This window comes from Monodelphis domestica, chromosome 5, assembly GCF_027887165.1.
Source record: "Monodelphis domestica isolate mMonDom1 chromosome 5, mMonDom1.pri, whole genome shotgun sequence".
NCBI classification, from domain to species: Eukaryota; Metazoa; Chordata; class Mammalia; order Didelphimorphia; family Didelphidae; genus Monodelphis; species Monodelphis domestica.
In genome coordinates, this window is record NC_077231.1 from 98122716 (window position 1) to 98136589 (window position 13874).

At 55.8% G+C, this 13874-nt stretch overlaps 1 protein-coding gene across 1 annotated transcript; it reads left to right on the top strand.

Moving 5' to 3' along the window:
* The first annotated feature begins 429 nt into the window (after nucleotides 1-429).
* MCM5 (minichromosome maintenance complex component 5) lies at nucleotides 430-12297 on the top strand. Its single transcript, XM_056798824.1, has 17 exons — nucleotides 430-752; nucleotides 931-1114; nucleotides 2357-2483; nucleotides 2565-2693; nucleotides 3279-3451; nucleotides 3565-3720; nucleotides 4075-4241; nucleotides 6043-6214; nucleotides 7025-7136; nucleotides 8581-8724; nucleotides 9537-9602; nucleotides 9681-9857; nucleotides 10193-10305; nucleotides 10659-10787; nucleotides 10867-11009; nucleotides 11127-11254; nucleotides 12024-12297. Exons 2-17 carry the CDS (start codon nucleotides 948-950, stop codon nucleotides 12123-12125), a joined length of 2205 nt encoding a protein of 734 aa, XP_056654802.1. The 5' UTR covers nucleotides 430-752; nucleotides 931-947; the 3' UTR covers nucleotides 12126-12297.
* The last annotated feature ends 1577 nt before the right edge of the window (nucleotides 12298-13874 follow it).

A 13874-nucleotide genomic window follows, 5' to 3' on the forward strand; every position in this document is an offset into this window, starting at 1 on the left:
TGGTTCTTCCCCATCCTAAATGTGCAGCTTCAGTTTCCCCCTCTGCGAAACAAGGTTAGACAAGAACTGAGTGTAGGGTCTCTCTTTCAAGTCTAAGTGCATGATGCAATGAAGACCCAGTGAGGTATTACGGGGGCAAAGATCGATCTCTGTAATAGGTGATATTGATCTGTATGGTGTCATGTAATTTATGAGAGAATCCGAAAGAGTGGGATGCATTAGTTATGGTTATCATAATTAGTATTCATTGGTGGTGTGAATTACGACTATGACCCTCCAAAGGAGGATCTTGGGGACTGGAGAACCAGAAGCTTTTTCCTGGCAGCGGGAGGGGGCGCAGGAGCTGCAGTTTCGCTACCTAAGCTTCACCCCTTTCCCCACCAAACCACACCTCCTTCTCCACTGATTCCCCGCCCCCTCCGCCATTTCTGCTCCCTCTCAGCAGCCCGGGCCTTCTTCCTCACCCGCAGCAGTTTCGCGCCAAACTTTCCCGGGTCCACAAAATGGGGCCGGCGGGGCAGGGAGTGGTCATTACGTAAGAGCAGCGCGGGCCAATGCGGGGCTCCCAGTCCAGGCTGCGCCTGCGCGGGCGAGAGGAAGGCGGAGTCTATGTCGAATACACTGGCTGGCCAATGGCGAGGCTCATTGCCCCAACGTGAGCCAATAGGATGACTCCGGTCCCCGGCGGCAGAACATCCGTGTCTGGGTTTTTCCCGCGAAAGTACTCAGGCCGCCTGGGTTTCTCGGTTCAGGTAACGTGGAAGCGGTGGGCAGGAAAAAAGGGGGTACCGGCTGGAGTGACTGGGCCGAGGGGGCCCAGGGGAAGATTGGGGGTAGCGGGAAAGGGGGGGTCGGGGCGGGTCGGGAGACTTACCCCAGCCACTGGGGCCGGCCCTTCATGAGCCCTTTTCGCGCCTTACCCCCATCCAGACGCTGCAGCCACAGGCATGTCCGGCTTCGATGACCCCGGGATCTTCTATAGCGACAGCTTCGGGGGCGACCCCGGGGCCGAAGAGGGGCAGGCGCGAAAGTCGCAGCTGCAGAAACGCTTCAAGGAGTTCTTGCGCCAATACCGGGTGGGCACAGATCGCACCGGTTTCACTTTCAAATACAGGTGCGAGGATGGACGCTAGCCCAGTCCCCCGGCTGAGGGCTGAGTGACTCGGGACCAGAGAATATATTAGTAGATAGGGGACTGAGAGCAGAGACTGCCAAATGGGAGGGGACCTAGAACAGCAGATGTCAGGTGGGAGGGGCCTTAGAATGGGGCGGGGGTGGGTGGGGAGGGGGGATGGCAGAGCTGGGTTACTGGCCAAATCATCTCGCACCCTCTTAGGAAATTAACCGTGAGGACATCAAGTGACTTACCCAAGGTCTCACTGCAATAAGGGGCAGAGCCAAGCATCCCTGCTTTCCTTGTTCAGGCTATAGAAAGTGGAACTCTTCACCCCCTGAGAATTGAGGGGATCTGTGTATCAGTCAGTCTATGAATTTATTAAAGTCCAACAATTTACTAGCCATTATGCCAGGTGCTGAGTATACAAAGAAAGGCAAAAACAGTCCTTCAAAACCTCCAGGGAGAGAGCACTAAGAAATAATGGGGGGGGGGGGGAGCAATCAGGGAAGACTTTCTATAGGAATCACCTGACCCAAGAAATGCCCAGGAGCAGGGATTTAGTTCAGTAGAAAAATACCAAGCTCCCATTATTCCCGGAATCGGTACCTTAGAGTTTCCTTTTCTGTGGAATGAGACAAAGATTGATTCAAGCCATGTACAGAGCCCTGGGCTGAGCACTGAAAGACATGGAAAAAAATATTGGGCACTTAATGTGTTAAGTGGTTAGACTAGAAATCCATACACCACAATGACCATAGTTCCTAACCTTTAAATGAGGCCAAATAGATAATATTGGTAAAGTGCTTGGTACAGTGCCTGGCATAGTAGGTGTTTAACAAATTCCTTCCTTCCTTCCTTCTTTTCTTCCTTCCTTCTTTTCTTCCTTCCTTCCTTCCTTCCTTCCTTCCTTCCTTCCTTCCTTCCTTCCTTCCTTCCTTCCTTCCTTCCTTCCTTCCTTCCTTCCTTCCTTCCTTCCTTCCTTCCTTCCTTCCTTCCTTCCTTCCTTCCTTCCTTTTTCCTTTCTCCCCTCTTCCTTGCCAGGAGCTTACATTATTGGGGGAAGCCTGCATGTCTGGAGGAAGTATGCTTTGGCCTGGGAAGTCCAAGGATTTGGGAATGGAGCCATGGTAGCTCATTCCATGGGGGCTACAAGCAGGGTGCTGGGCCTGGCTTGCCTCTGGTCAGCCTGGGGGGACTTTGGTGTCTCTGGCTCCAACTCTCATGTTTTGTCTGTCTCAGGGATGAGCTCAAGCGCCATTACAACCTAGGGGAATACTGGATTGAAGTAGAGATGGAAGATCTGGCCAGCTTTGATGAGGACCTGGCTGACCATCTATATAAACAGCCAGCTGAGCACCTGAAGCTGGTAGGTCCTTGTCTCAGGTGCCCTCCCCATCCTGCCTCAGTTCCCAGTGGGTCCCAAAACCCTGTCATCTTCCTTTTCCAGCTGGAAGAGGCAGCCAAGGAGGTGGCAGATGAGGTAACCCGGCCTAGGCCTGAGGGGGAGGAAACTCTGCAAGACATCCAGGTCATGCTGAAGTCTGATGCCAGCCCCTCCAACATTCGCAGCCTGAAGGTGAGCCTGACAGGACCTGCTGGAGGAGAAGCCAAGGCCAACATTGGTGTGATATGGACAAGGAGCTTTTTGTTTCCTTAAACGCTTACCTTCTGTCCTCAAATTAGTACTGTGTCTTGGTTCCAAGGTAGAAGATTGGGAAGGCTAGGAAGTGGGGTCAAGTGACTTGCCCAGGGTCATATAGCTAGGAAGTGTCTGAGGCTGAATTTTAATTCAGGCCTGTCTTACTTCAGGGCCATCTTTCTATCCATTGTACCATCTAGCATCCTTGGAGTAGTAGGTAGTAAATTCCCCACCATTAATGGTATTCAAGCAGATGTTGGATAACAGCTTATGGGGTATGGGGTCTTTCTCCCTCCCTCTCCCCTTCCTTCCTTTCCCTCCCCCTGCCCCCTCCTCTTTCACAGCTGCTCCCCACTGGCTATGCCTGGGGTTGAGTGCTTGGGCCTCCCTGGGCTCTGTGTCCCAGCTGTAGGGGTTGGTGGTTCTGTTGCTGGCCCCTTCCCCTGGCTCTCTGCTCTTGGCCTGGCTGTTCTCAGAGATGCAGGGGAAGGCTCTCCTCTGACCCTTGTGTTCTTGACATAGTCGGACATGATGTCACACCTGGTGAAGATCCCAGGCATTATCATCGCAGCCACAGCAGTCCGCTCCAAGGCCACACGCATTGCTATCCAGTGCCGCAGCTGCCGTAGCACCATCAATAACATCAGTGTGCGCCCAGGCCTGGAGGGCTACGCTCTGCCCAGGAAGTGCAATACGTAAGGAGCCGGGAGCCTGCCTCGGGCTCTTCTTGCCTCCTTGGTGAGGCTGTGGTGGAGCAGGGTGGGGGGTCTGGGGCTCCTACTTGACCTTCTTGCCCTCTGCCCCCCAGGGACCAGGCCGGGCGCCCCAAGTGCCCCTTGGACCCCTACTTCATCATGCCTGACAAGTGCAAGTGTGTGGACTTCCAGACCCTGAAGCTTCAGGAGGCCCCGGATGCTGTCCCCCATGGAGAGATGCCGAGGCACATGCAGCTTTATTGTGACAGGTGAGGGCACGGGGGCACTGAAGGGTTCCCCCTGCCAGCTCTCTGGGTATGTTGGGGCAGGAGGCTATTGTATACTCATGTGGGTACTGACTCCTGAAAACTTCAGCCTCCTGAGGCCAGGAGCCATTCGGGTTTTGTGTCTCCAATTCCTGGCACACTCGACACGCTTAATCAAGGCTTGTGGATCTGTGGAGGGGATCCTGTATCCTCTGGAGGAGGGGTGAGGCCCAATGACTTTGGGGATTTAGAACAGCGAACCCTGCCTGTGCTCTTGTCTGGTGGCTCACTTTTACAGAAGAGAAGCCCTGCCACATTCTACAACTTAACTCGTGTCACCTTCTTCCTCTCCTCCAGGTACCTGTGTGACAAGGTTGTCCCCGGCAATCGCGTCACCATCATGGGCATCTACTCTATCAAGAAATTTGGCATGAACTCCTCCAAGGGCCGTGACCGGGTAGGCGTAGGCATCCGGAGTTCCTACATCCGTGTCCTGGGCATCCAGGTGGACACTGATGGTTCAGGTGAGCCAGATGCAACGGGGGCAGCCCTGGCATCCACCCAGGGGTCATGGCATTGAAAGTTGGTGGCCAACACTCTTAGAGATGGGGGACGCTGAGGCCCACAGAGGAGAAGGCACTGGATCAAGGTCATGTAGGAGGTAGTAAGTGGCAGAGCCTGAATTTGAACTTGAGCTGCCCCTCATTTCCAGTCCTTCTGTTTTCCCTCTCTCGTGCATTATCAGTTGTCAGTCGGTGTGTTCCTCTAGAAGCAGCATGGGCATGGGCATGGGCAAGAGACTGGAGTCAGGAGGAAGAGTTAGGCAGCTAATATGCCAGTCCAGTTTTGAGTGAAATAGGGCCTGGCCTACAGTAATGATTGTGGGAATGGATACATGAATGGGTGACTGGGAAGATGGATGGGGGAATGAATAAATGCATGGATACATGGTTGGATAGATGGGTGGGTGGGTAGAGGAATGGGGGAATGAATGGATACATGGGTAAGTGGGTGGATGGGTGGGTGGATAGATGGATGAATGCATAGACCTATGGGAGAATGAATGGATGCATGAATACATGGATGGATGGGTGGGTTGATAGGTGATTGGATAGATAGAGGAATGAATGGATAGGTGGATAATGAATGGATAAAAAGTCATCCCTTGCTATATTGCAGTTCACTTATCGTGGCTTCACTGTATCTTGAGTTTAAGAAAAGGATGTATCTATCACAGAGTTTTCGCTGTATCATGGGATTTTGTGGGTGAATACTATACTGTACATAATGGAAATGCAGTATGCCACTACTGCTTATGCAAGTTTGCCAATGTGAGGTTGTACAGGGCGCACTATTGGCTGATGAAAGGTGACCAACCACAGCTCTGTGTTCTGTATCCTGGGCACTGATTGGCTCAGTGACTGTAGCATCTGTCTGTGGGGTGTCTGGACCATAACTCCTGCCTTAGAGGAGGGATCACTGTATATATTTATCAGTCACTTACTTTGTGCCAAGTAAGCACTGTGCTCAGTACTAGAGAAACAAGTACAAAAGCAGGACAGTCCCTCCCCTTGAGGAATTTCCATTCTATTTGTTCTAACTTTCTAAACCCGAATAAATGGGCATTTCCATATACCTAAAGAATAGAATAAGCAGATGGGCCATGAAATGGTGAGTCTCCATTATGAACAGCTTGCTTTTCTCTTAACTAAATTCAACATCTAACTTTCAAGACCTGCCGTTCTAATCAGGGAGGCCGTGTAGTGGGGGAGTGGTGGTGGGCTTCTGATCTGGAAAGACACAGAGAGAAGGGAGAACTCTGGGCCATTAGACACGGTGAATTCAGAACCACAAAGTCCAGTGAAATTAGACGGATGGATGGCTGGACAGGGAGTCGAGAGCCCCCGAGTTCTAGTCCCAGATTGGCCATGGATTTGCTGGATGACAGTGGGCCACTTGAGTTGTCCTCCTGAGGCCTCAATTTCCACATCTGTAAAATGAGTTTTGGTTCATTGACCCCTGAGGCCTCACTCTGCCGTGACTTTCTGTGATGTGTGTGATTAGGAGAGACAGGCCAGAGGGGCCCTCCCCCATCCCGCCTGAGAGACCTTGGAAAGATCACTTTCTTTCCTTGGGCCCTGAGGGGCTTGGGCTCGACAATCCCACCTCTGCTCCCCATGAGCTTTTCTTAACTTAGACTAGTTGCTTCCCCTCCCTGGGCTTCAGTTTCCTCCTCAGTCAAATGAGGGGGTTAGACGAGTCGGCCTCTGGAGCCAGGGTCCCGTCCTCTGTGGTCCTGGCTCACCCAGACTTGCCCTCCCTCAGGCCGCAGCTTTGCCGGGGCTGTGACCCCCCAGGAGGAGGAGGAGTTTCGGCGGCTGGCAGCCATGCCCAACATATACGAGGTCATTTCCAAGAGCATCGCCCCCTCCATCTTTGGGGGCTCCGACATCAAGAAGGCCATCGCCTGCCTCCTCTTTGGGGGCTCCCGCAAAAGGTGAGAGGAGCGGGCGATGGGCAGGATTCTGGGAGTGATGACTGTTCTAGGATGAGGGTGGTGTTTAGTGCACACACAATGATGCGGGCAGAAGGAAGCTGGCATTTGGGGGCGATTCTCGGCTCCTCTTCTGACCTGGGGGATCAGTCACTTGACCTCTGGCCTTAGTTTCCTTTTCTGTAAACTGAGGGTATTTGGCCAGGGGTCTCAATCTGGGCTCCATGACTCTTAAACCATCATCTTTTGTCTCAGAATCAGTACTAAGTATTGGTTCCAAGCCAGAAGTGTATTAAGGGCCAGGCAATGGGGGTTAAGGGACTTGCCCAGGGTCACACAGCTAGGAAGTGTCTGAGGCCAGATATGAACCTATGACCTCCTGTCCTGGGCTTCCTAACTGCCCCATATAATCTTATTTTTACAAATGTTTTGGTAACTTTTAATAGAATTGGTTCCTTATCTTGTGTATCTTCCTTGATGCTTTTAAAAACACTGTTGTGAGGAGGGGTCTCTGGGCTTCAGCAGCCTGGCTTTGGTGGGGCAGGCCCAGGATGTGAGACCTTCCCAGGTCCCCTTTGGCTGTGACCCAGCTTTCAGCCTTTCTGCCCCGTCCCTGGGTGGCCCTTTCCAGAGGCATTTGTATTTGAAGTTCATGTCACAAACGTGTTCCAAAGATGAAATGGGTCCAAGTCCTGTCCTCGGATGGCTTACCGTTCAGCAAGCTTTGGCGTGCTGGCTAGAGTGACAGAGCAGGGGCAGACCTTATCCTCAGGGGCTCTCAGCAGCCTCACCCTCAGGCTTTCATCTCCCCAGACTCCCAGATGGACTCACACGCCGAGGTGACATCAACCTCCTGATGCTGGGGGACCCCGGGACGGCCAAGTCTCAGCTCCTGAAGTTCGTGGAGAGATGTTCCCCCATTGGGGTAAGCATCCCCGGCTGAGCCAGGGCCCTTCAAGCAATGGGCTGGGGCAGATGGATCCTGACTCCTGCCAGTGCTGTTGGAAAGAATCCTGAGCAATTAGAGTGGCCGGAGGACGGCTGGCTGGGATGTAGAGGGAACATGCGGGGGAGGCTTAGCCCTCCGGACCCAACTCTCCCTTTGTGGCCCATTTCCTCATTTGTAAGATTGGTGACCTCAAAGTTCCTTCCCAGCTCTGCAGCCGCTTTTGGCCCTGCGTCCTGTGTCCCATCACGCGGCCACAGGGGGTGGGGTGGGGGGACACCTGAGGGCCATGGGTGCAGCACCCCTGGGATCCCTCCTAACTCTCCAAGCCTCTGGCTCTCCCCATCAGGGCTTCTGAACCTGGAGAATCCCATCCTTGGCTTTTCCCCTCCTAATGTATGTCTGGATCACTACATTTTTTAAACCCTTACCTTCTTTCTTAGAATCATAATGTGGCTTAGTTCCAAGGCAGTAGAGTGGGGAGGGCTAGGCAATGGGAGTTAAGTGACTTGTTTAGGGTCACCCAACTAGGAAGTGTCTGAGGTGAATTTGAACCCAGGACCTCCTGTTTCTGGGCCTGACTATCCACGGAGCCACCCAGCTGCCCTAATTCAGTCTCTTTAAAAAAATCTAAAATTTCTTTTATTCTGAATTGCACAAAACACCAAATAAAAGGAACCACATCCATTGACCCAGTTGAATAGGAAAGCTGGACTGTTCAAGTACCTGAATCTCAGGGCTCTGCAGCTCCCTCTTCGTTTGAAGTTTATACTAACTGAACACAGTAAACTCAGCCTGGAGCCTTTAAAACTGCCCTTCTGGGACTTGTATTTTTGGTTTTTTAAAAACAAATGTTGCTTGGTGTTTCTAGTTGGTACATGCCCTACATTTCTCAAAACATCTCTTCCCCTTCTTGCAGAGAGGAGCACTAACCCTTGTGAGAGGATCCGAGCGTGGGGAGATGGCGGGGGTTTGGGAGCTTGGACGGGGCAGGGTGACTTCTTGATTGTTATTGACTTCTGCGGTGAAACATTTCCTTCAGTTATGCCCAAACATGATTCCGAGAAGGAACCCATGGCTTCTCCGGACTGTTCAAGGGGGCCTGGACGCAGCCCCAGAGCACACACCCCAGCTTATGCCGAAAGAGTGAACTAGAGGAGGGGAGGAAAAGCAGTTAAGCACACCAACGGGCAGTAGGAGAAGGTCTGATGTGTGTTGTAGAACTCTACAGCCGGAGACCCCCACCTTTCCAGGGATGGGGTCAGGGGTCCGAGCTGGGACTCCCAGGGTTCAGTCTGAGGTGTCGACCTTGGGCCTCCTGATAGCCGGAGCCCGCTCTGTCCTCTCTCTGCTGCCTTTTTAGTCAGGGCTTAGGAAAGCGCCGGAGCCCCTCCCCTGAAGGCCTCCCCCTCCTGTCTGCCAGGTGTATACTTCCGGAAAGGGCAGCAGCGCGGCCGGTCTGACCGCCTCTGTGATGAGGGACCCATCCTCCCGCAACTTCATCATGGAAGGGGGCGCCATGGTCCTGGCTGACGGTGGCGTGGTGTGTATCGACGAGTTTGACAAGGTAAGGGGGAGCCAGTCCCTGGTCCTGGGCTGGAGCGCAGCGCTGATGGAGCCAGCGAGATAGAGCTATCTCTGCCTTCTGCCGTGCCTCTCCCTTCATCGCGTCCTCTCTGTCTCCATCTCGGCCATCTATCCTTGTCCACTCTGTCCATCCATCCACCCTTGTATCTGGGTATCATCCGTATCTGTCTTCGTCCATCCATCTCCCTCCCTCCCTCCTGTCTATCCACCTGTCTCTCCTCTGGGTCTGTCTCTCCTCCCACGGTTTTGCGGGATGATTAGAGTTTAATCCTGGGCCAGAGTGGAGAGAGCCAACCTTGGAGTCAGGATGAGCTGAGTTCAGGTTCTGCCCTCTGACCCATCCTGACCTGGGAGAATCCTTTCAGCCCCTCTAAGCCTCCGTTTCTTCTTCTTTTGAGGGGGCCCAATGAGGCCTGGATGTCTTCCTCCGTGGGGCTATTGTGAGGGAATTGCTTTGGTAGCTCAGAGTGCCGGCTGCCATGTTAGTTTTGTTCTGTGGGTCCCAGCTGGCTCTCAATGCCGTTTCTCCTGCCACCAAGGAGGCCTCTGGTGGGATCCTGGGATCCAACACCTGAGCTCCGGAGGCTAGTCTGGCCCCTTGACTATGGAGGAGGAAGGGGAGTCCTCCAGAGGGGAAATGGATGTGACAGAGGCAGGATCTGAACTCTGGTCTCGAGTCCGAATGTAGCCCTTTGCACAGGCCCCATCCCTCTCTGGCATGTAGACTGGTAGGGAGGTTGGAGTGTGGGCTGGATCTCACCTGCCATTGTGTCTGCTGTGTGTTCTGAGCAGATGCGAGAAGATGACCGAGTGGCCATCCACGAGGCCATGGAGCAACAGACCATCTCCATCGCCAAGGTAGGACACGGCGGGGTTGGTGGGGCCGGCGGGCCTTGCTGGGGCTGCCCTGGCTGACTCCCCCTCTCCACCCCCCAGGCCGGCATCACCACGACCCTGAACTCCCGCTGTTCCGTGCTGGCCGCCGCCAACTCCGTCTTTGGCCGCTGGGACGAGACCAAAGGCGAGGACAACATCGACTTCATGCCCACCATCTTGTCCCGCTTTGACATGATCTTCATCGTCAAGGATGAGCACAACGAGGAGAGAGACATGGTATGGATCTGCCCCTGGAGCCCGCCCCGTCCCCCATGATCCCCCACGTTCTCCCTCCTTGGGCACTGACAGGACAGGGAGCTCACTCCCTGCAAGGCACCATAGCCCAGCCCCAGCTCTGCCCAGGGCCCTTTTGTGCACCAGAAGGGCTTTTGTCCTGTCTGCCTCCCGCTTCCTCCCCGGACTTTCTGCGCTTCCGTCTCTGCTCTGGGGGATGGAAAGAGCTGGGCCTGGCGCGGATGGGGGCCCACTGTGTCAGGGGCCTTTGACAGACCGCCCTGCGGGCCTCGGTGTCCCCGTCCAAAGTGTGACCCCCGGCGCCCCTCTGCCCCCAGACGCTGGCCAAGCACGTCATCACGCTGCACGTGAGCGCCCAGACCCAGACGGAGGCCGTGGAGGGCGAGATCGAGCTGGGCCGCCTCAAGAAGTTCATCGCTTACTGTCGGCTGTGAGTGCGTGCGGGCTGCTCAGGCTCGGCGTCCCCTCCCCGGTCAGCTGCAGAGACCAGGATGCCGGGGGCGGGCCCTGAGGCAGGGCAGATTGAGACCCGACCCCAGCCAGAGCCCCCACCCTTCCGCCCACCACGAACTCCTGCACGTCCCCTTCTTAACCGTTTGTCCAGACCGGGCGTCGGGGGCCGTGTGCTGAGCCCCGTTTTTAGGCCGTCCCCATCCCAGCCTGACGGTCCCGTGGGGTTGTGAGGCCCGAGCCTCCCCTTGGGGCCTCGGGCTCCCCGGACAGCCACAGCCCTCCGCCCGCGTGTGCCCGGGCTGAGCGGGTCCTTCCTCTGCCCCGCTGCAGGAGGTGCGGGCCCCGGCTGTCCCCGGGGGCCGCCGAGAAGCTGAAGAACCGCTACATCCTGATGCGCAGCGGGGCCCGGCAGCACGAGAGGGAGAGCGAGCGGCGCTCCAGCATCCCCATCACTGTGCGGTGAGCGCCGGCCCGGGGAGGGGGGCGGCCCCACCTCTGGCCCGCCCCAGCCCCACTCAGCTCCCCTCTCCCCCCTCAGGCAGCTGGAGGCCATCGTCCGCATCTCCGAGGCCCTCAGCAAGATGAAGCTCCAGCCGTTTGCCACTGAGGCCGACGTGGAAGAGGCCCTGAGGCTGTTCCAGGTGTCCACCCTGGACGCCGCCCTGTCTGGCACCCTGTCAGGTGAGGCTCAGGCCAGCCGCTCGCGCTGCTTGGGGGGGGGGCAGTCTCTGGGCCGAGGTCTCGGGCTCCCGGCTGCCCTCGCACGGCCCCGGCCCAGCCTCGTGTCCTGTCTGGTAGGGGTGGAAGGCTTCACCAGCCAAGAGGACCAGGAGATGCTGACCCGCATCGAGAAGCAGCTCAAGCGGCGCTTCGCCATCGGCTCCCAGGTGTCCGAGCACAGCATCGTGCAGGATTTCAGCAAGCAGGTAGCGCCCCTCCCCCCTTCTCCCTCCCCACCCTGCCCTTTCCCAACTCTCGGCCCTCCCCGTCCCCTCATGTGTCTGTTGTTCTTTTTGTGAGTAGTTGAACCACTTAGATGCCTTCTTCCCACCCCACAGCCCGGCAGCTCCTGGAGGGAGCCCGGGCGGGCATTGTGCTCCGAGTACAGAGCGCGGTGCCTGGCATGCAGCTGGCGTTTCATAAGTGCTGCTGGAGGGTTGAATGGGCCTGAGCCAGGGTCTGACGTGGCTTCGTGGTGGGGATGAGGGGCCGCTGGGGGGCATCACGGTGGACAGAGCCAGGCCTGGAGGCGGGGAGGTTCTGGGCTCCAGTCTGGCCTCCGACACTTCCTAGACGTGTGACCTTGGGCAGGTCCTTCTACTCCCATTGCCTAGCCTTTGTCATCGGAGCCCCTCCATGGTATTGATTCTAGGAGGGAAGGGGGTTTAAGCCTCTGGAGGGCAGGCGCTTTCTGACTGACCGTTGGAGGTTGGGTGTAAGTGGGCAGGAAGCCCCAGACCAGTTCCCTCATCTTTGAACAGGGGGTGGCGGTCAGCATGCGCTGCCCTCTGGGCCAAGAACAGTGCCCCGTGCCGGGGCACCACCGAGAGGCTTGTGAGCCCCTCGCCCGCGCCCTGTCTTTCTCCCGTCCCTACCTGTGGGAGGAGGGTGGATCCTGGGGGCCTCCAAAGGTGAGGCTGGGAAGGCCGAGGGCACCCCCAACCCCTCCTCAGCCCAGGCCCCTTCTTTGCACAGAAATACCCTGAGCACGCCATCTACAAGGTCTTGCAGCTGATGATGCGCCGTGGAGAGATCCAGCACCGGCTGCAGCGGAAGGTCCTCTACCGCCTCAAGTGACCCCTGGCTTCCTGCCCACCCCTGCCAGTGCCTGGTCTCCTCGAGGCCTGAGGGGCACCGCTGCTGCCCCCACCCCACCCCGGGGCCCCCGCTGCTTTGTGAATATGCTTTGGTACAAGTTGAGAATGCATCATGGTTTTGGTTTTGTAACAATAAAGAAGAGATTCATCTCTTTGGTCTCTAAGCATGGCTGCAGGAGGAGATGGGAGACCTCCTGGCTCTTCCCCCCTGGCTGGGGGCCTCATTGATTAGCTGAATCTGTGCCACCACTTACATTTGGGCCCAAGTGCCCAGCCCAGCCGGGATGTGCTCCTGCCTCCTGCACAGGGCCCCCTGGGCGGCCAGAAGTCATCGGAGGCTGGGAGCTGCCTCCATCCCCTACCTTGGGAGAGAGCCAGAGAGATGGGGGGTGGCACGAGGAGAGGGAGACAATGAGAGCATGCCTGACACTTATCCTTTGGGTCATGTGTGGCAGATCCTGCACTGCAGCCAGCCTCCCCCCTCCCTGCCTCCATCACTGTCCCCAGCCCAGCCCATGACAGCTGCTGAGGGGTGGGGATTGTGGGCCTGTGCTGAGCCCAGGCCCTTCTCCTGGACAGAATCATGCAGCCATGTCCAAGCCCAGGAAGGGGTTTCTCATCCTAGGAGTTGTAATCATTAAATTGTTTGTCAAATGTATTCACCAGGAGGCCTTAAGTATTGTCTGAAATTAGCCCAGACCTGCGGGCCTGAGCCATGTGATGGCAGCTGACCCAGCATTCCCTGGGGGAGAAGCTGCCCCAGGGAATGCTGGGATATCCCCGTGATTCTTGGAGTCCATGTAGGTAGGGCCCTTCAGAACTACCAAATATGAGGTCCATTGAAAATCCGTGATCATCGATGAGATGCTCACCAGTGCCATTAAAATCCCTTCCAAATTGCTCATCAGCCCAGGAAGAGGGGAGGGAAAGATCATGAGTCACATAACCACGGAGAAATCCTCTAAATGACATCCCTCCTGAGCTCCCAACATGTGCTGATAGGAAGGCAGAATAAATCAAGGAAGCACTCCTTATCTATCTGGCCTCCAGAGGGCCAGGCTAGGAGCTAACATGGGAGTGAAGCCTTCCCTACCACTGAGGGACTGAAGGTACTGCCTAGGCCAATCTCCTTTTCTGCTGTGTGCCACCAAGATGGGTTTTCTTGGCAAAGAATGGCTTGCCTTTCTCCATCCCATTTTACAGATGAGGAAACCAAGGCAGGAGACTTGCCCAGGTCACAGCCAGGATGTGCCTAAGGCTGATTTGAACCTAGGGAGAGGAGTCTTCCTGACCCCAGACCCAGCTCTTTTCACCTCATCTTGCAGAGGCATCTCAGAGAGGGGCCTGCCCAAGGGCACTCAGAAGTATAAGCCAAGTTCAGAAGGCTTGAATCATTGCTTCTCACTTGACAGATGGGACAAGAAGGGCTAGAATCGGCAAAGTCGGTGGGCTAGGCTAGAGAGCCCATGCTCTAGCTTCCTGGGCTTGGGTTCAAATTTCACCACTGAAGAATAGTACCGTCATTTATATCGCAGCTCCACTGTCACTACTTTTCCAGGGCTGAAAGAGTGTCCCCTGGTCCTTGGGTCCTCACCGCTGCCTCCTCACGCTTTATTGCCGCCATATCCTTGCACAAGTCGCACGGCCTCAGTTTCCTCATCTGTGAAAGGAGAGGGTAGGACTCGATGACGTCCTTAGCTCTAAACTAGGATTCCATGACTCCATTTTC

Bases quoted from the DNA above. Each gene is read 5' to 3' on its own strand.
- MCM5 (XM_056798824.1), top strand. From the start codon at position 948: ATGTCCGGCTTCGATGACCCCGGGATCTTCTATAGCGACAGCTTCGGG. The intron at 2,484-2,564 runs GTAGGTCCTTGT...TTCCTTTTCCAG, and splicing joins CAGCTGAGCACCTGAAGCTG to CTGGAAGAGGCAGCCAAGGA. The intron at 8,725-9,536 runs GTAAGGGGGAGC...TGTTCTGAGCAG, and splicing joins GTATCGACGAGTTTGACAAG to ATGCGAGAAGATGACCGAGT.